At 49.3% G+C, this 21,096-nt stretch overlaps 3 protein-coding genes across 6 annotated transcripts in view; 2 read left to right on the top strand and 1 right to left on the bottom strand.

Moving 5' to 3' along the window:
- The window catches only part of arid5b (AT-rich interaction domain 5B), a gene marked incomplete at its 3' end in the record, with an annotated part of 55,461 nt that extends 51,103 nt beyond the window's left edge, over positions 1–4,358 (top strand). Inside the window, exons 9-12 of the mRNA XM_084470678.1 lie at positions 1,673–1,892; positions 2,061–2,785; positions 2,828–4,031; positions 4,137–4,358. Coding sequence (XP_084326804.1) covers positions 1,673–1,892; positions 2,061–2,785; positions 2,828–4,031; positions 4,137–4,358 — 2,371 coding nt within the window. The remainder of the gene's footprint in view (positions 1–1,672; positions 1,893–2,060; positions 2,786–2,827; positions 4,032–4,136) is intronic.
- A 5,474-nt stretch (positions 4,359–9,832) lies between these two features.
- rtkn2 (rhotekin 2) lies at positions 9,833–16,124 on the bottom strand (the record flags this gene model as incomplete). The annotated part of the gene is made up of 12 exons (XM_084470562.1): positions 15,981–16,124; positions 14,923–15,143; positions 14,456–14,514; positions 14,278–14,331; positions 14,050–14,167; positions 13,558–13,761; positions 13,229–13,323; positions 12,774–12,880; positions 12,078–12,209; positions 11,382–11,550; positions 10,803–10,910; positions 9,833–10,551 (listed from the first exon to the last, which is right to left on the bottom strand). The coding sequence occupies exons 1-12, from the start codon at positions 16,113–16,115 to the stop codon at positions 9,833–9,835; spliced, it is 2,121 nt and encodes a 706-aa protein (XP_084326688.1). The 5' UTR covers positions 16,116–16,124.
- Positions 16,125–16,939: 815 nt separating this feature from the next.
- The window catches only part of cep170aa (centrosomal protein 170Aa), a 52,625-nt gene continuing 48,468 nt past the window's right edge, over positions 16,940–21,096 (top strand). For all 4 annotated transcript variants that reach the window (XM_084470540.1, XM_084470542.1, XM_084470539.1 and 1 more), the window contains exon 1: positions 16,940–17,249. The gene's annotated coding sequence lies outside the window, so the exon portion shown is untranslated. The remainder of the gene's footprint in view (positions 17,250–21,096) is intronic.

Here is a 21,096-nt window from a genome sequence, read left to right as displayed (position 1 = left end):
ATATATATATATATATATATATATAATATAGTGGCTGTGTATATATATATATATATATATATATATATATATATATACAGCCACTATATTCTATATAGTCACTCTTAAACATAATAATACTGCAGCGTTTCGGTAACATACAGCCTTACAGCCTTACAGACAGATTTAGAATTCATTCCTCTATTTTATGCCAAACATTTTTTCTGTCCTCCCTCAATGTTTGTGTTATGCACTCTCTGTTGTTCCCTCTCTCTCCCCCCCCTTTCTCTTTCATTCCTTCCTTCTCTTTTTACTATGGCTGGGCTCTGCCTCTCTCCAATAACTTAAGTCACATTTAATAGTACATTTCCTTTCTTGGCCCGAGGCCTGGGGGCCGGGGCAGCTGTATGAAATGTAGTTTCACCGCTTTGCCTGCCAGCACTTTTGTTCCGAGGAAAAAATAACAGAAAAATCCCACAGAGCCTCTTGAACTCAGTGAGGATTTTTTCTTCTTTTTCTCTTTTTTTCCTTGTGAAGAAAAAGGCAAAAGTACCCGTGATTCATTGTTTGTCTTATTGTGTTTGTTCCTTAAAAGGAATCAAAAGAGAGCTTTAATGGGCACTTAAAGGAAAAACCGTATTCATTCCATCGCCGCTGATTGAGAGAGTCATGCTGTGGCGTTCATCTTGAGAAATGTGTTAAGCGTTGAAATGTTATTCTTGTTTTCTTGAAAGCCGCTGGTTTTTCTCCTCCATGTTCTTAGTTTCTCGGCCCGTGACTATTTCCATCTGCTGTTTGGACCGGCGACAGCTTTCCCTATTACTTTCAAAATTATAGTGTTTTACTCTCATAGCTTAGAAAAAAAACTTGCTTTTCACATCATAAAACTCCCATTAGTTACGACATCTGATATGAAAGGCTGACGGAAACATAGAAAAAAATAAAATGCCACGTGCGGTGAAACCCCCCCGCCCTCGCTCACCTCTCGAGAGCGGCGGTTTTTCCATAAAAATGTCAGCGAGCGCCGCTTTGATTAAGTCAGAACATAGCGCCGCAGTAATCAGTCACTTCAAATGCGCAGCGTGTTCAAAACAAGGCCGGGACGCCAGCTGTCTCACTGTAACTGTTTCTGTGGTCCGACATGATTAATCACATCGGAAGATTAGATCAGAACTCATGCACAGGATTCAAGAGTACATCTGAGGAAGGCTTCAAGCCCCACCAGGGCCGCGCCCCCCGCCGCCCTCTGACCTCTGGTCATGTGACTGCTCGCTTTCTGACTCGTATGAATGCGGAGGAGGAAGCCTGCCTCCAATGCTTGAGGGTGCACACACACACACACACACACACACACACACACACACACACACACACACACACACACACACACACACACACATACGCACACACAATAACCTATCCACCTGAATGTGGATTTCCCTAAACCAGTGAGATTAAAAAGAAAAAGGCAGCTAATGTACGACGGGTATTAAGGAGGATAGCGGCGAGCCTCCATATTTGCGTACATCACAGGCGTCTGACTCCGAGCAGAGCAGGGGGGCTTATTGTTATTCTTTCTTTCTGTGCCTGTTGTTATTAAAACAGGAGATCTTATCCTTCACGCCCTCTTTGCCCTCCTGTGAAACAAATCAACACCGAGCAGGCTCTGAGCTCCTCCTTGTCTCCTCAACAGGCTCCTGCTGCCTTACGAGAGGAACTTGAAGGGCCAATCAGACGCTCCACTGCCCCTGGTCAAAGCCAAGAAGCAGGAGGGCGGCCAGGACAAGGCGGCAGCGGCGGCGAGGGCCAAGGGCTCCGGGGCCAAGAAGTCCAAAGGCTCCCATAATCCCAAGCAGGGGCGGGACAAGAGGGCGAAGGAGGGCGAGGCGGAGAAATGCAAGGAGAAGTTACAGGTCAGTGCCGCCCCGCCCTCCATCCCCAGGGGAATCTTTTTTTGTGCAGTCTGGGTATTTTTTTGGGGAGTGATTTTGTCATTCCTTTACATCTCTTTTCATTCTTCATGCTTTGTCATTATCTCATCACCGTCGTCTCCTCCTAACGCCGGTTGTTCTCCCCACGAGAGCGGCGCGACGCCGGCGGGCGCCAGGCCGGAGGCGGGGCCTCTGAAAGAAGACCCGGCCGCCATGGAGGAGGAGGAGCTACACTTCATCCTGAAGAAGGAGGAGTCCCTGGCGGCCGGCGGGGCCGCCCCCCGCCGCGCCGCCCCGTCCTTCAAGGAGAGCGGCGAGTGCAGGGGCGTCCGCTCTGCCGCCGGCGGCATCGACGCCGGCGCCACCCCCCCCCTGCGCAGACCGTCCAGCCCCCCGCCCGCCTTCCTCCACGAGAAGCCCCCCTCCGAACCGCGGCCCGCTGAGGCCGGCCGGCCCGCGCTCAACTCCCCGCCGTACCCGGCCGCCGCCCACCACCACCGCTGGGACCACCCCAGCAAAGGCGCCGTCCTGGCCGGGCTGCCGGAGCCCGCGGCCAGGGGGGGGACGACGCGGGACGGGGGGGCTGAGGGCCACGGGGGCAGGGTGGGCAAGGTGCTACCCATGTTCAAGCAGCCGGCGGCGGACAGACAATCCGGGGACGCCTCGGGCCCCGACTGCCTGCCGGAGAAAAGAGACTACGGGGGGGTGCCCAGGAACGGGCTGCACCTGTCGCCCCCGCAGCTCACGGCCTACTGCAGCGCGGGCCAGGGCGTGATGTCCCCCCTGGCCAAGAAGAAGCTCCTCTCGCAGGTGTGCGACAACGCCAGCCCCTTCTCCTACGGCCCGCCCTCGGTGCCGCCGCCCCCGCCGCCGGCGCTGGCCCCCCCTCCTCTCCCCCCTCCCTCGTTCCCCACCAGCGAGCGCGAGCGGGAGAGGAGGGGGGCCGGCGCCGGCGGGGGGGAGGCGGGCGGCGTGAGGCCGGGGGACGTCACCCACGCCCCCCGCGTGAGCGACGTCCCCCCGGAGGTGGCCACCGTCTTCAGGCCCTCGGTCATCCAGCACGCCCAGAGCTCCAAGCCCCCGCACTCGGCGGCGGCGGGTGGCGGCGGCGGCGGCGACCCGGCCGAGAGGAACCCTCTGGGGGAGCTGTCGGGGAGCTACGCCTGCCGGACCAACCACCACCTCCAGCCGCAGGTCTCCCCCCCGCCCTGGCAGCCCTACCTGCCCCAGCCCCCCGCCCAGAACGGGGCGGAGAAGCCCGGGGAGAAGCGGCCGCTGGCGCTGGCGCCGCTGCCGGCGCCGGCGCCGCACAACCCCGGCTACGCGGCCGACTGCTACTCGTCGCCGCACCTCCACAGCCTCTACCGCCAGACGGAGAACTGCCTGAGCCACGACCGGATGGCCGACTTCTCCGAAGGCGAGAAGAGGGCGGGGCGTTACGTCCGCGACGGCAGTGGCGGCGAGGGCCGCGAGGGCTTTGTGTGCGGCGGCGGCGCGGGCGGCGGCGTGGGTGGCGTGGGCCTGGAGTGCGAGGGCCTGGCCTTCCGGTCGCACTACGGGGACCGGACTCAGACTCAGCACGGCGACGGGCGCCACGCCGACGACCAGCCCCGGGACTTCACCATCGCCAAGCCCCTCTCCCAGAGGCTGTCCTCCTTCTCCAAACCCCCGCCCTTCTGCGGCCTTCAGTATCCCGTCATGCACCAGGGCGGGCTGGACTCCCACCCCAAGGCGTGCCGGGTCCCCCCCATGAGCGTCTCGTCTCCCAAACCGCCGGGCGGCTCCCCGGACCCCTCGCCCCCGGGCTTCCCCGGCGGGGGCGGCGGTGGCGGTGGCGGCGGCGGCGGGGGCAAGGCCTCGCCGGACGCTCCCCACGCCAGCCCCTGCCGGCCCCCCTGCAAGCGGAGCCTGGGCGAGGCGGAGAACGAGGGCGCGCCGGACAGGAAGGTGCGCGTGGTGACGCCCATGCACCCGGCCGGCTCGCTGCGCCGGGGCGACCCCGAGGACCTGAAGCCCGCCGAGCCGGCGCACGCTGCCGCGCACCTCAACACCCAGCACCTCCCCGAGGGCCACCCGGCCACCGCCTACCCCTCGCCGCTCTACCCGGGCATGTACGTGTCGGCGCGGCCCCAGGACGGCCTGCACCATCAGCAGCAGCAGCAGCAGCAGCAGCACCACCCGCAGCAGCACCACCACCACCACCACCACCACCACCCGGGGCTGCAGTACCTGAAGAGCCAGACGGCCGTGTCCCCGCTGGTGCCCCCCATGGCCTTCCACTCCATGCTGTTCCACCGGCAGCTGCTGGCCACGGGGCCCAGCCCGCACCACTTCTACCGGCACCCGGGCGGCGCAGCGCTGTACGGGGACCTGCTGCACCACCTCTACCCTCTGTCCACGCTGCCCCCGCCACAGCTCTCCTCGGTGCATCCCAGCACCAGACTGTGAGGGGGGGGAGGGGGGGGAGACGCAGGCAGGGCGGAGGGGGGAGAGGAGGAGGGGGAGGAGCAAACCGGGAGGAGAGAGACCACTTCGAGAGTAAGAAAAGAAATAAACAATGTCCTATGTTTTCTTTTTGCTTCCTCTTCCTCCTCTCCTCGCCCCGTCCCTCCCGCCCGTAACGTGACTCATCCATTCAGACTCTTCTGTTGTTTATTCTGGTTCTCTGGGAGAAGGCTTGTCTTAAGTCGGAATGCAAACACTGACAATGAAACGCCGCTCAAACTGACTCAAATTCCACTTCTTTTTATTCAATGTATTATTTACTTTTGCACTGTTATGATTTCATTACCACTCACTGTATTTTATTGTTTCTAATGTTATGGTTGTATCCTTTATTTGCACAACGCTGGTGTGTATTGTGTATGTGCTCACAAATCAGTCAAATCAGTCAACCTCAGTCACCGCCTGTCAGGTTGGCGCTCTCCACCTCTGAAGGGGGGGGGGGGGGGGGGGCGGGAGAAGCCATTTGTTTACTGTGTCTGAGAATGGCATACATTTATTGCTGAAATACTAAACAAACACATTCAAAAGAGGAACCAGGGCGCTCGATAAAGCCTGCACCTCTAACATGTAGGGGTGCTTTCCATCCAGCTGTTGTGTGTAATGGCACACTTCAGCCATAGGGTGGCGGTTGCATTTGTTTACATGTCTCCACGCTGAAAATTGTTGCCTGTTTTTTTTGTTTTTTTTGCTACAGCACATGTTCTGGTCTCTCTCTGAAGGCAGGGCTGATGTTGCTCTTTTGCAAACCGCGCAAAGACCAATATTGGACTCATGGTAGCAGTTTGAGGTGCTTAAGTATTCATGCATGTACTGTAAACTCAACTTCAACTCAATTCAGGTTTTTATTAAGGAATTATGTCAGAATAATTAGAAACGCAGAATAGTTACTTTATTTAATCTATTGACCAATCACAAGTTAATGTTTTATTTTTTTTATCATTGCAATCATTTAAAAAATTGTTTGGAAGTAGAATGATCCGAGCTCTCTGTAATTAGTGGACTTGTAGCAACTTGTTTTGTTCTTTCTTACTAGCATTATGGAATGCTCACCTCAAATCAACTTATTTTTTTATTTTAGTTTTCTGTTTTCAAATAGGCTCCCATATTGATTTGAATAGGAATGTTGGCAGTGAACTCTGTTGCTTTGCGTATACCTGTGCCTTCGCAATCTTAGTTTTAGAGTTAGCACGACAATTAAGGTCCATCTTAAAGAGTAGCAATTTAAGAGTATCATTCTTACTATCAGTGTTGACTGTAAAGCAGCACGGGCATGCACACACACACACACACGCACACACACACGCACACACGCACACGCACACGCACACACACACACACACACACACACACACACATACATATACAACAGGCATAAGAGAAAGAGAAAAGTAGTATTAATCTTTCTTTTCAAATCAACAGTTTTTCTTACTAGCAATTGTTTGCTTTTACGGCTGTTAGTTGTCTTAGGCTATCAATCATCAAAGAATACTTGAAAAGATTAACAAATATTTGACATTTCCCGAGCCTTGTGTTGTGTGACTTTGGAGAGGTGTAGCCGGCGTGTTTTTCTGGCAATGATCAAAAGGTACCAGAGCTCCATAAAGAATTCCTCCTGCGCTGTGTAGCCAGAGGTGAAGAGACAACACCTGTTTTGGCTTTTACAGCCACTATAACTTCTGTTAATGGAAATCTGGGACAGCTCAAATACAGCGTTAACATGTCTAGTGTTTCAAAGTAAGAGGTGGGTTTAGGGTGGGGGGGGGGGGGGATACAAATAACACTATTACCATTTGTGTGTCAAGGTTTTTACGGATAATGCTTAAACACAGTTCTGATGAAGTACTGGATCATACTGTACGTTATCGTGCGTAGGCTTGAGCCAGCATCCACTGCGTGCCGGCGAGCCGCCCCTGTACAAAGCCTCCATCGGGGATCAGAACCATGGCAACACACTCGCTCTTGTCTTACGTTCAGTGTAAATAGCACTGTAGATATAATTGCGTGGTTGTTCTCATATAAACTGCTATACTCTGTAAATAGCTCAAAGATAGTATAAAAAGTTGGTCGCACAATGTAGTTGTGTGTCTTTGTATGCTGAGTTTCAAGGTCACACGTGAACGTGTTTAGATTCAAACCAACACTACATTTGAAGAACTATAAGATAATGTCTATCTTTCGTTTGTGCTCTATTTCACTCTCTCCGTTTCATTGACGTTCATCCTAAACGTGTTGTTCTTTTGATACGATGGCCATCTGTTTACCAATCACCCAGCTGGCAAGAGGAAAAAAAGAGAATAAATGAAACATTTTGTATTATACAACCTCCTGTATATTTAATTAAAATATTTTACTATCTATGGTTCCTGGGTTGGTGATATTATGTTGTCTTCCGCTCCGATTGAATCAGAGAGATAAATTCCTCACTGTTGGCGTGTTTGTCTTCGACTATTTGTTAAAAAAAAACTAAGATTGTTTATTCAATGTTCTTTCTTTGTTCCTAACCAAACGCAGCGCGAATGGGGATTTATTATTGTAATTCCATTATGTGGCTCTGAGAATCTGCTCTGCTGTAATCTTCACAGCAGGCCCTTTCTGGGCAAAAGGCCAGCTAACCCTCTCTAGTATTTGCTGCAGTAGAAAAATCTCCCGGCGCATGGACCTCGATTGCGGTATGTGTGCGGGTCTGAGTGTGTGAACGCGCTGAGCAGCAATAAAAGCTGTACTCTGACTTTTATTACCCTCCTCCACTTCCCTTAAACCCGCCCCATGAAAAAGATATTCAGCAAACAAACTCAGCATAAAATAAGGCCAGACTCGCCAGCCCTCCTCTTCCAACTCACAGATCTGCAATAATAACATTTTAATGGAGGGTAAGATAAAGAAATATAGCCGCAAGTGGCAAGAGAGGGGTTCAAGCAGACATAAATCTCCATTTAAATCTCATGACGGCGCACATGGACATCTCAACCCTGGGCAGGGCCTCACAGCTCAGGCCCGTGAGCAGCTCTCATGTTGGGCTGTGAGCCTGCTTAGCATGATCGTTAACTGGGGGTGATTGATGCTGAAATGTGATTTAAGAATGTTGTATTGGCAGTGGGGTGGACGCTCCAAGGACAAAGCTCCGACTTGTTCATAGGTTGAGTCCCACACTCGACTCTCTGGATTAACTAGGCCTGACATTTGTTTAAGGGCACACTAGCAGCAATTCACTGAATGCTAATATAGGGTGAGGGCGAATACATCTGACACGGTATTCTTAGAAAGCTCTGGGTGGATGGGTGTGAGGGAAGGAGGCTTTAGCCATGGAGTGTTAGGAAAACAAATACAGCCTCATGGTTGTACGCTCTACCTCCATGGCTGCTAGGACTTTCTGATGTCGATCTATAATTACTTGATGCGGTTAAGGATGGAGACGGTAGAATAGAGAAGGCTGTTGTTGCCTCAATAGATGATGTACTTAATATATTGAGGAATTTCATTTTGAAAGGAAAAAAAGGACTACTCAGTAATCTCTCTTCATGCGTATTATCTGGGAAATTGAGCCCTGAGCACTGCAATGCATCAAGAGGCACCAGGCCTAATTAAAAGTGCAAAAACATGGAGTACATCCTAAATTAACTGGAAGAAATATTCAACGAGGGTCTCTCTCTCTCTCCACTATAAAAAGCTGCATTTATTGATATTGCAGCAAAACATTACAGTCCATCTTTTGAAATGCCCACAATGACGATATTAGAAAAGATGGTTAAAAAGAAGCGCATTACAACTATTATGCCTATGGTCATGAAAACAAATGCATCCAGCTGCTTGAGAAGGGCACCCGAGCAATTACCCCGACTTTATGATCTACTTATAAACACAGGAGTTAAAGGGAGTACTTATCACCATCCAATAATGATATCTGACACTGGGGTGTGTAGCCTCCATATACAGTCTTCTAAAATAGATTTTGATTATACCATTGTGTAAAGTCAGTGTTTACAACATGGAGAACAATCTACAAAATACGATCAAGAAAACAAACAATCAAACCTTAATGTTATTAGATCGAGCTGCAACCATTTTGTGCGTTCAGTATTTTAGTAGTTTCAAAGAAGCCAAAACACAACGATTCAATCATGGAGGATTTCAAAATGGGCTTCTCTTCTGTCTTCCTTTTTCCAAGATTAGGAGCAGGTGGTTTTAATATTTTACTCCGTTTAGGCTTTTCTTTTTTTCTCTTTTCTCAGCCAATCAGGACATCCCCTGCTCCTGGCCATCTGCCATGACAGGCAGCAGAGAGTTAAGTGGTTGAAATATTGAGTGGTTCAAAATGTTCCAAGATATTACAAGATGTTTTCATCATACTGGCTAATAGAGATGCCTTGTGTTGCATTAAGGTTATTGGAATTCATGGTCAACATTATAAAACAACAACAACAACAACAACTCGAGAATATTATTACAAAAAAAACTAAGAACAAAATCAGCCAACGATTCACATAACAGATTTGCAACAAATACACATTTGCAGAGGTAATGACATAGTCACAGTTACGTTAGTGTTTCAAAGCAAATGATCCATTAATAGACAGATTTGAATGGAAACGCTGCACTACAGCGAGGTGCCAAGAGGCAGAGATGAGACACATTAATCATCTCCATTTGTGTGGGAGACGATTGATGTGGAAAATGTGCTTACTGGCGTACGAGCCCTCCGACCGTGTGCAATGAAGGCCTCTGCCTATATTGGTTTATTTTAATCGATTTTTAGTCCAACCAATCTAGTTTCTCTAGTTAGTTATTTTTAGTCTGGTTAAAGATGTGATTAAAAAGCCATAACAGGAAATGTGTATCAGTCAATTACAATAAAATAATCAAAATTGTAATTTAATGCACACAGTAGGTAACTGTGCAGCATAATGGATTATAATAACCCACTGTAATTATAATTATAACGATTATAATTATGATAGAGTGCTAGCTACATAAACAGGAGAGCACCAGACCAGGGCGGGCGCTGGTCCACTGGTCCACCTCACCAGACCAGGGGGCCGGCGCTGGTCCGCTGGTCCACCTCACCAGACCAGGGGGCCGGCGCTGGTCCGCTGGTCCACCTCACCAGACCAGGGGGCCGGCGCTGGTCCGCTGGTCCACCTCACCAGACCAGGGGGCCGGCGCTGGTCCACTGGTCCACCTCACCAGACCAGGGGGCCGGCGCTGGTCCGCTGGTCCACCTCACCAGACCAGGGGGCCGGCGCTGGTCCGCTGGTCCACCTCACCAGACCAGGGGGCTGGCGCTGGTCCACTGGTCCACCTCACCAGACCAGGGGGCCGGCGCTGGTCCGCTGGTCCACCTCACCAGACCAGGGGGCTGGCGCTGGTCCGCTGGTCCACCTCACCAGACCAGGGGGCCGGCGCTGGTCCGCTGGTCCACCTCACCAGGCCTTGGGGTTCATCTTCTCACGGAAAGACTTCCTGGCTTTGCTCCTGGGGGCCGACCCGGGGCCCAGCCCGAGGTCCCCCGTCAGGGGCCCGGGCCGCGGCTCGTCTCCGGCGTCGGGGGCCCGGGCGTCGCGGGGGTGGCCGGTGCCGCGGGGCTGCACGTCGAGGTGTCCCAGGGGGGCGTTCTTCCGACTCAGGGGCCCGGCGGGGGCCCCCCCCGCGGGGTGGCTCCTCTGCAGCTGCTGGATGATGGCGGAGAACTTGGCGTCCAGCGACGGCCGGCCCGTCCTGGACCTGGGGGCGGGGCGCTGCGCCGCGGCGTTCTCCTTCTGGCTGCTGGGGGCCGACGGGGGAGGGCGGGCGGGGCGGGCGGGGAGGGGGGGCCGGATGGAGGCGGGGAGGGGGGGGCGGGCCGGGCGGGCGGGGGAGGGGTCGCAGGGCGAGGGAGGGGGAGGGGCCCGGCGCTTCTTGGTGCTGTTGGGGGCGGAGCCGGCGCCAGGGGCGGGGCTGGTGAAGGGGGTGGAGCTTTTGCCGGGGGACATGACGTTCTTCTGAACCACCACGGGGCGGGACCCGTCGAATAGGGTCGACCAATCAGGGGCTCCCCTTTCCTCCTCCTCCTCCTGACCAATGAGAAAGCGGCCGTCTGACCTCTCGATCTGGCTGTGGATGATGTCTGTGACGCTCTCAAACTTGCGGGGCGAGTTTATACCTGGAAAGAGTCCAAATACATATCCAGAACATTTACTTCATTAGGATCACCTTGAAACGTTGTGCCAAAAACACAGGGAAGCGTATCCTTTCATTACAGTTGAACTAAATCAAGGATATTAAAACAGCTCTAAGAGCATTTCACAACACGATAATACTTGGCAATAAACTGCCATCAATGTTGTCAGTCAGTCAGTCAGTCAGTCAGTCAGTCACTGGTGGAGCTTAGTGAGCCACTGGTTCCCCACTCACTGAGGTCGTTGTAGACAGAGTCCGCCTGCTTGGTGAGGAAGAGCGCTGGTTTGGGCGCGGTCTCCGCCTCCATCTCCATCAGCCGGTCACAACAGTGCAGCCACTGGCCTGCTCCGCAGCGCCGCCGCACACCGCCCGGGACAGAGAGACGCACAGCGTGAACCTTCTGCAGGGCAATGAACCCCTGCCAGACGCCCCCTTCACTTATCTGCTGCTAAACAGCACTAGTGCCGCGCCTGAGGGGCGCATGTTTACAGAGTCATGATAATAGAATACACTCGTACGGCAAATGGAAAAGTCAAACCAGCTTTAGGACGACCGGCATCCTGGCATCTTGCCCGACATCGTAATCTGAACAAATCCTGCAGTCACACCCCTGCATTTGTACATGTGCTAGTGTGTCATGTTATTACGACATGCATAACTGCATGTCGTAATAACATCGACATGCAGTAATATTTACCAATCTGTAATCTTTCAGTGAACACACAAACAACGAGGCAGACGACCGCTGCTCAGGACCGGCCCTGAGCGCCGTCACAGCGGGCGTCCGGGTGCGGCCCCCGACCAGTGACTCACTCTGGTCGTAGAAGTGTTGGTGGAAGGCGTCGACCCAGTCCTCCAGCTCCTCCCGGCCCTCCGTGGTGAAGAGGACCGACTCGTCGCCCCCCGGCGAGGGGTTGACGACGGTCAGACTGTTGGACCTCCGACCCGACGAGTCCTTCTCCGTCACGCGGATGCGCGTGCTCTGTGTTCGTGATAACGTAGCGGGACACTCGATGAGAAAACGCCTTTCAACACACGGCTGATGTTTTATTATTGTGGTTCATAAACGGATCATTGTTTATGAAAATGTGTTTTGGCGGCGTCCAAGTTTGTAAACTATTACCGATAACAATAACAACTTGAAATGAGTTTTGTCGTTCCCCTATTACATTATAAGCGCTTTGATGAGATCTAAAGGGGGCAATACTAATTTCAGAAACCAAACCCAAATTAACTAACACAATAGAGGAGATAAAAAACCCATGTCTAAATGAGAAGCTGTGTAATGGTTCTCTGGTGTTACCGCTATTGAAGGGTATCTTAGTTTGAGGGTTTAATTAAGGTTTTAATTAAATACAACGGATAATATGATGATAATAAAAAAAGGCATTCTTATAACGTTCAGGTGATTACATATATTGGAAAATGGAAAAATGTGAATTCAGTCGGGAAACTTCAATGAAAACAGATAGAGATAAGAGGCTCCTGGTGAAAGACTTCACCACCCACCTTATTGACAGCTATTTGCTGGGAAGGCGCTACTTTGGCGGTGATTTCCTCCGGGGTGAAGTAGCAGTGGAGAGAGCCGGCGCTGAGCACACAGTACATGCTGCAGCAGCGCACCATCCCCTCCACGCTCTGCTGCAAGAACCCCATCAACAACACGTTAACATCAGAATGGCTCCAATGCACCATTTTGTTTCATTTAACAACATTGTCTTTGTATTGTTTTAGTTCAAATGAATTAATTCAAGTATGCTAAATCTTAGACCAACCACCATTACATACCTAAAGATAATCACTTATACATTTTTCATTAGGCATGACCAAAACAAAAGGTTATTTCAGAACATATTGAAAATATAATCATGGGCCACTTTAATTTCATAAATATGTTGTTTGTTTACAGGTTAGTTCGTTTTTTTTATAGCTATTGACAGATTTTGGGTGTGCTAAAGCCGTTAAGGACTGATTATGGTTCCACGTTCGCGCAACGCAACGACCACGCAGACGCTTCGACGCACTCGTCGTGAACCTGTGTTGGTTCTGTGCCGGGTGTTAGTGAGCGGACCAATCACAGCCCTTGCTGCTGCGTCGCCTCGACGGAAGGTTACAATTTTTGGGAGGGGCACGCCAGGCCCTTTCAGTGGACGCAAGGAGGGTCCGCAACCCTCTTGCGATGCGTGAATGAAGTCATCATCTTACCCGTTGGTTGAGGTATCCACTCATAGTGGCCTGTGTCATACAGTGAGGCTGAGCAACCAATCGACAGCAGAGGTTCCCATAGAGTGGCAGCCACGAGGACCAATCAGCTGTGAATGTGGGTGGTATATCTTTAGCAAAATGACATCACTATATACTAATTATTTGTCAAGTAACAGTAAGCATTCAAGGGAATGAAATTACAGTAACTATTATGAAAAGTTACAACACACCGTTGATATCACTAGCAGACGGATAATAAATAAGTTATCAAACATAAAATATGCGAAAAACTACAATGGATCCAGCATCTTGGGTACGACTCCTGCTTTTAATCATTTAAATATTCTAGTCAATATTGAATTATTTATTGAAACATCTGTGCCAAAGCAGCAGTCGCTCCAGAGATAGTGTTGGTTGTGTTCAGTGTTATGGTGATTTCATGCTTTGCTCCTCACCGTCCTGCAGCACCACCAGCGAGTGGGACTGAAAGCTGCCCTCGGCCTCAGACAGACACAAGGTGGTGTAGGCCAGCAGGCTGTACTTAGTCCCACTGAGAGGCGCGCGCACACACACACACACACACACACACACACACACACACACACACACACACACACACACACACACACACACACACACACACACACACACACACACACACACACACACACACACACACAGGATGGATTAGTACTGTCAAGAGCAATGTCTGTATTAAACAATAACCACTCATCTGAGACCCCATTTGTCAGATGTTGTTATTAGGAGCAGGTATTCCACCTACGGGGGTATTGGATGCGAATGTAGGAAGCTGCCAGGGTCAGAACTGTCCAGGAGAGGGCAGAATTTTTTCCCAGAAGCCTTTCCCATCGAGTTGCGCAGCTTCTTGGCCAGTTTCTTTGGCGTGTTTGCGAGAGTTGTGTTGTCGTCCTCCACCGCGCAGCTCCACAGCTCCACCTTCAGTTCAAACTGGGGTACTGCCTCGTTGCTGAAAGGTAATATAACTGCAATTACAAAAAATACAGTATCTAAAAAATATATAATGGCATGGTTTTTCCATTGATTAAATTATGCTACAAATCCGAAAGTAGACACACTCAAGAATGCATAGAGGTATAAAGCAATATTTCTAAAACACCTGCAATTAAAGTCTACAACATATCTTCATCAACAACAAAAGTGCCTATTGTGCCTTCTAGCTGGAATAGAAATATGAATCTTGTATTAAGTTGGATCCTAATTAATATATTATAGAGTAAGTGCTAAAGACACTGACAAGACGGTGACTCCCTCGAAGCAGACGTCCGTGGCCGACCGGTCGACCACCACCATCTCCGTGTCGAACACCTCGAAACCGATCTGCATCACACAGAACACAGCCACCCGGCGAGAGCCTGGGGGACACAAGGGATCCCGTCCATAACACAACCACATCTCTGTTCGCTGAGGAAACCCAAAGCCAGCTCAATTTCTATAGGACCAAAAAAATAAAACCAACACCTACTTCCTCTGTTATTGAAGTGGTCTGAATCTTTCCACATCAACGGAATACGCAGCCCTGAAAGGTGAAGCAAAGTGTGAACTGAAATGTGTCTATTGTATCTGAGGCAGAGAATAATTGTTATTGAAGCTTTGTTTACAGATAACATAACCACTTGGAGACACATCGTAATAATTCTTACCAGCGATAGCCACCTTCCCAGCACAGGGCACACGGTTATCTGACATTGGATCTGCAAGACTGAAAGAAAGGATTCACTTTTAGCCAGTTGCAGACAAGGTTGTCAATCAAAACATTCCCATCACATCCAAACCGGCATCTCAAATATTAGTTTCAGTTCTTTAGAGTTTAGATAATCTTGTTTTCGATTTGAACTTTCCTTTGTTTGATTGATTTTATGTTTTGTCGAATTGCTCTTACAATACGGATTGTCAGATACTAAACTGTATACTAGCATCAGCCACAGAAAATCTGAATATTTTGCAGTTTCCGAAATTCCATGCCATCCCATTTCTATTTTTAGGTCTATTATAATTCAACTACTACTATATCCTATGCGTACAGTTGGTTCAGATACATGTCCTTAAGAAGCAGGGGGTTAGGGCTGGCCGGACCTGGCCTAGAGACCGGGTTCCCCTCCTAACCAACCTCCTGGTGGCTCCCATCAGGCCCTCCTCCTCCTCCTCCTCCTCCTCCTCCTCCTTCTTCTTCTGCAGCTGAGCGAGGTAGGCGCGGACGCGGGCGTTGGAGGTCAGCAGGCTCTTGGAGGCATTGAGGACCTGCTCCCTCTTGCTGCAGGCCAGCAACAGCTTGTAGGCCCCGTCACGCATCCGCAGCTCAAAGTCCAGCTTGCCCTGGATGTTGGAGTCCTACCGCATAACATCAAAACACAGAGTTCAACAATGCTATCGGATCTGTTTGACGGGTCGACAGGTCGATGAATTTAAATGATGAGTGAAAGATTGTGTGATTTAGAAAGTGTTGTTCGAATATTAACCGTGAGGGAGATATATACAAACGGCCTAGAAATAGTATAGATGGAAAGAAAAGACAAGAAGACAAGAACACATGTTGGACGATGAGAACCTGTGGACATCATCCGTCCTATTGTAATGCAGGCTACATAAGCGAACCAGAGCCATATAATAAACTGTGTCCATGTACACGTTCATTTGCTGCTGTTTCTTAGATATTCTTCGTCTGTAGCTACAACAAATGAATCCTCTACTATCTGTTAACACTAATAGTGTTATTCAGAAGACTTGGACATTTTTTTCATCCTTTTTCCATGAAATAACCTTAGTTGAACGAGCGAGAAACTCATGTATGTACACATTTCAAATGTTATTCAATCGTTCAAATTGCAAACAGAAGGTCCAGGTTTCAATGCCTTTAGATGTTGGATGAATGCAGGAACATAGCCGAAGGTCCCTCCCCTATCGGGTGGCTCGGTATTGTCCATGGGCTGAATGGACATGAGAGAGGGCGGGGTTCACTTGTTGGTTTAATAACGATCTGGGCCATCCAACAGTTCACTGTTAATATGTGTTATTTAAATGAATGATACCAAAATAACCATGCAGTTGGGACGGTCACATTGAACAGCCTCCAGGGCAGTTCCATGATTGGCTTTGCACCATCAGATCACATCGATAACCCGTGTTGACAGCCGAGACAACACACACCTGCTACTAACGATCGCCTACCTCGTTCTGCTGAAAGAATGTGCTCTGTCGTATTTTCTTCCTCTTGGTCTCCATAGCAAAAGCCGAACAGGAGGACACTGAAGACCTAGTAGTTGTATTTCTTCTGAAGATTTGAACGTCCCGCGGGTCGTCCATGTTGGCTGGTGTGTGTCGGACGGGCAGGAGGAAGCCCCGCCCCCGGCCTCCGGCCACCACGCCTCTCCTCGAGGGGAGCGCCTGGTTTATACTCCGCCGTGTCTACTGCGGGCGGAGCACTTCTACACAGGAGGATATGAGTGAAATACTGGAACCCCGCCCATCTGTTTTCCTTTTTAACAAAATAACGAGCGCCTCCTCGCTGACGGAATGCCTTTCATTCTGTCGGACAAAACAGGAATGAACTAATTAAGAATTTCAAATAATTGTGTTGTAAATACGTCAAATGTGTCTGTTTCTACATAGTTCACAAATGTGGTGTAGTAGTAAAGAGTGCTCTCTTTATCGAAGTGGTCTGGTCCAAACGTTCAACGAACCAAAACGAAGCGAGATTAGTTTACTGCTGCAATGTGCACATGGCAATTATTATAGACAGACGAGTGGATAAAAACATACATGATGTATATTTCAACATACTCTGAATTGTGTTTTAAGTTCAAGTTCATTCAATTTGTATAACGTCAATGATAAAACCATTTTTTAATTCAAATTAAATAACAACAACAACAACAACAACAACAACAACAACAACAACAACAACAACAACAGGCAGCAGCAGCCCGCGACACCCCGGAACGTGACCGTTGGTCCAGGAAGCCCGCGCGCCTCGGTCGGCTCCCTACTTCCGGTGAGGCTGGAAGTGTTGACGCAGGCGCAGGAGGAGGAGGAGGAGGAGGAGGAGGGGGGAGGAGGGGGGGCAGTCTCCAGACCGCTACCGCGAGACGCGACGTTATTGCTGAGCAACCGGGCAGGCAAAGCGCGAGCTGACTGACGCACGCACGGGGCTCACTGGGCCGGGCACAGCGGCGCGCGCGCGCACGGCCATTGGATACAGGCTGGAGGAAAAGACAGAGGAGCGGTGAGGAGCGCTTTAAGAGCCTCCATAACAAGGGACCGAGGAGAGGAGAGAGGAGCAGAGGACAGGACAGAGGAGCAGAGAGGACAGGACAGAGGAGCAGAGGGGACAGGACAGAGGAGCAGAGAGGACAGGACAGAGGAGCAGAGGGGACAGGACAGAGGAGCAGAGAGGACCGCTTTAAGAGCCTCCATAACAAGGGACCGAGGAGGAAACGGGTGAGCTAAGTCGTATGCTGTCTTAAATAAATAACCCACGTAAAAACCCGCCCGGGCCTCGTCTAATGGTGCGGTTATTACAGTGTTTACCACGGGGATAACTTCACACCCGCCTTATTGGGGACGTGTTCCTGCTCTCCGCCCATTAAATGTGTTAAATGTTGAGATGATACATGCATGGCCCCTCCATTATCACGGGCCTGCCCATAATATTTTATTTCACCCATTATACGCGGAATGCATACGATTTGTGATTTTGGTCAATTTAGTATCAATGCAAATAGGAGATAGACTCCACTGTCTGCCACCCATCTGGCTGCCCCGCTCAGAGGCTGCTGCCGCACACTTGGTCGTGTGCGGCATGACTAGCCCATCATCTTTGTGAACGGGGACTTCTCCCTTCAAATGGTTGACTTTGCGTATTGTCCTCGGTTACTGGTCGTCCCTGCCGTCCTTCATCGTAACATGGTGCGCATGGAGCCGGTCTAGTGGTCCACATTGTGGCTGCAGGAGGCGTGATGCTGTGCACGGATGCCGGTCAGGGGACGCGGTGTGCGGGCGATCTCGTTTGAAACCTTAAACATGTTAACGCATGTGGTTGCACACATATTCGGATGTTGTTTGTGAAGGTTAACCCAGAATGTTTCCCTCATCCTGAATCGCGATCCGCTGTGGACTCGATGTCAGAGCCCCGTGTGTGTTTGAGTGGTCTTTGTTTTCTCTGTAGCGTGCCCCCCATCCGCTCTTTGTTTTGGGTTGTATTCTGCTATCATCAGCTTAGCACATTTTACAACTTTCAAAACGGATCAAGCATGTTGGTGAAAGCCAGGTGGATTATTAAGCGTGCATTACAACTGGTCACGAACAAAGGTTTTTCTTAGACGCTTATCATTTCGACTCTAGCATATCATTAATGCATAAGAGTAGCCTAACTAGCCTGTCAAATACATGGCATCTTCCAGTTTGGTTCAGCTTGTTTATCGTTAATTGCATTATTATTGCCTAAATAATTGTTTTAACGGAAGTTCATATTAGATATAAGTCATTAATAATAGTATACATGTCAGTAATTGTCAGTAAGTCACACCTTATAAACATGCGATTTATAAATACCATGGAGAATATTTCTCATCTTGGTGTACCCTTCCTAACTTCACACACTGAAAATATAACTGTTGTCTTAAAGGTAACCAATGGTAGAGTTGGTAACAGTTATAACCATAGGTGTAGGCCTATAACACATTGGGGTGTAGAAGCTGTGCTAGCTAGCAGGCAGACAACCGTCACTCAGCTCATACCCTCATCTTTAGGGTAATCTTTTTCTCTTGCATTGCATTTGCAAAGCTCTTTCAGTATAATCTAAGTACTAGCAGACAAGTACTTCTGCAACAATGGAGACATGCTTTAAGATTTAAGATTTGAAACTAATATCACACGTCTGTCTGTCAATCTGTTATATACATTTCCTTCTTCATGGTACTATTTGCCATTAATGCCATGGTATGCCAGGTATATGAAAAGGGATGTGTGCTTAAGTAGCTCTCTGGTCTGCTGGTTGGTGTGGACCGCAGGCTGTCCGGCCCGACTGTTGGCCATTGTGTCATAGGAAGTTTAGGAAGTGACCTTACTTGCTGCTCAGGCCCTGCTATTTGTGACCAAATGTGTATTCTGTTGTATTCTACTCTACTATATTCTATATTCTGTTGCTGAATTCTATTATATCCTAGTCTATTCTATTTTATTTTATTCTATGCGGGCCAGTGTTGTTGTGGCAGGGAGTTGGTAGTTAAAAATAGACAGAGTAGTGGCTCTCTGACTTCACTGGCAGCAGAGCTGAGACATTAAAAGCATGTGTATCACTTCACACTCTAAAGTGAGAGTGACAGAGTGATTTCACTATATTTCAATATAGATTTGAACACTTTCCACTTGTTATGGAACATCGTGGGTCTGTCTGTGAACCGCTTCGCTGCACGCCCCGGCGCGCACACAGTGGATGTCAAACAATAACACCACCAATAACCCTCACATCTGTTTTCCTGGGTGTAACACATCATCCGTCTACCTCATAGTATTTTCCAAGGGTTTATTTTTCAATACACATCCTCTATGCGCAAAATACATCCAGGAATACCATATCTATCACTGTCTTCATGTGAAAGCACATACTTCTCTTGGCATGGGCTAGTGTCATTATGGATTTCAACATGCAAGTGCTCATTCTAATATTGAGACTAGATATTATCGTTTGGACAGGTGGATGTTGGATGCCGAAGAACTCTTTCTGGGGTTGGCTGTTAGGATTATTAGGAGCATGAGTCACGGTCATTGTATGTTAATTTTAAATCTTTCTATTTAAAGAGAAGGATCTTCCCCACCACCTAATTTGACTGTATATCTTCTGCAACTTTTTCGGCAGCCAATGAGGCAGACAGCTAGCCTGGAAATCCAGACCCACATCTAGAAAGCTGTAGGGTCTGGCAACGAGTCATGAAAATGGCCCAACTCGAGGGGCGGCACCAAGCATGCATTTGAAAATATCACTGCATGCAATTCGATAACACTACGATAAAACAGAGGTAAAACAGCAATGCTTTTGGCCCTCTATCAGATACACCGATGTGATTGGTTAATGTTCTGGGCCAGGGGAATCGGGGAGTGAGTATATTGCTTGTTCCCAGAGTGACTCGCTGAGCAAATTTAAATTGTGCTCTCACGAGAACTCAGGATTTCCAGGGTAGCAGACAGCAGAGTGGGTCACATGATCTGTGTTTTTCTTCCATCTCCTCCCCTTCTTTCTTCCAATAATCATGGACCTTTTACTTCTGCTATGGTTTAATGTAATGCATCACACTAGGAATATGCTTGACATTAGCTAAGACTGATTGAAAGCATTGGTGCAATATGTAGGTCTGTAGGTCACTGGAATCATGAGGTCATTGAGCATGGGGTGGGCCCGTATCTTAACTCCCGGGGCTGGGCCGTTTGGTAAACAACAGCCTAGCAGAGAAAGGAGGGTTTTTGTTCTGTCTAAAGAGTTAGCATGTCTGTGTGTGATCATGTGATGCCTCTGGAGGCCTTTCAGCACCATATGGTCTTTTCTCTCTGCGTGTTGTTGACATGTATGTGTGAATATGTGTGCACACAACGCTTTTGTTGCACACTTTTAGCCACACATCACGGCAGCCACGCTGTTCTTGTACACCACACGTGATGTGATTGTAGTGTTATGGGGTTGTAGGTATTTTTTGTAGTCTCACAAATCAGACTTTAGATCAGTAACCAATTTCTGATGGCAAACAAGCTGAAATCTCGGTAAACAAAGTTCTGCTAGAAAATAGTAGGGCTGTTTGATCCTGAATCAGTAATTTTGCTGTGATTCCATGATAACATGAGTTATCATGGAATCACAGCAAAAAAAAAAATCAACTCCCTATTTCATTGAATGCCAAGATAAGACTACCAAGCAGGTAGGTTGTCTGCATGATATCTCCCCTTGAGAAAACCCTGAGCCCTGTTGTTATGTGACAGAGGTTCAGAGAGAAAACAATGGGCTTGTTGATGACTTCTGCCTCCCTGTCTGGAAGTGGACAGAAGAGAGAGCAGAGTCATTTGGGACCACAGTCTGTCTCATCAGTCAGTCTGTCTTTCTCTCGATCAGTCAGTCTGTCTGTCTGTCTGCCCTGGGTTCCCCGAGGGGGTCTGAGGCTCTGGTCTGCTCTGTTGATGTTCTCAGCAGCCCTGAGGATCTGTACTGCATTGTGTTTCCAAACAGCCTCCAGAGGCCTGCCGGTCCTTCTGTCCTGCTTCATGCTGATATCACTGGACACGTGTAGGGAGAACAAGG

Source organism: Micromesistius poutassou, assembly GCF_964030765.1.
Source record: "Micromesistius poutassou genome assembly, chromosome: 7".
NCBI classification, from domain to species: Eukaryota; Metazoa; Chordata; class Actinopteri; order Gadiformes; family Gadidae; genus Micromesistius; species Micromesistius poutassou.
This window is presented reverse-complemented; position numbering and strand designations above follow the sequence as displayed.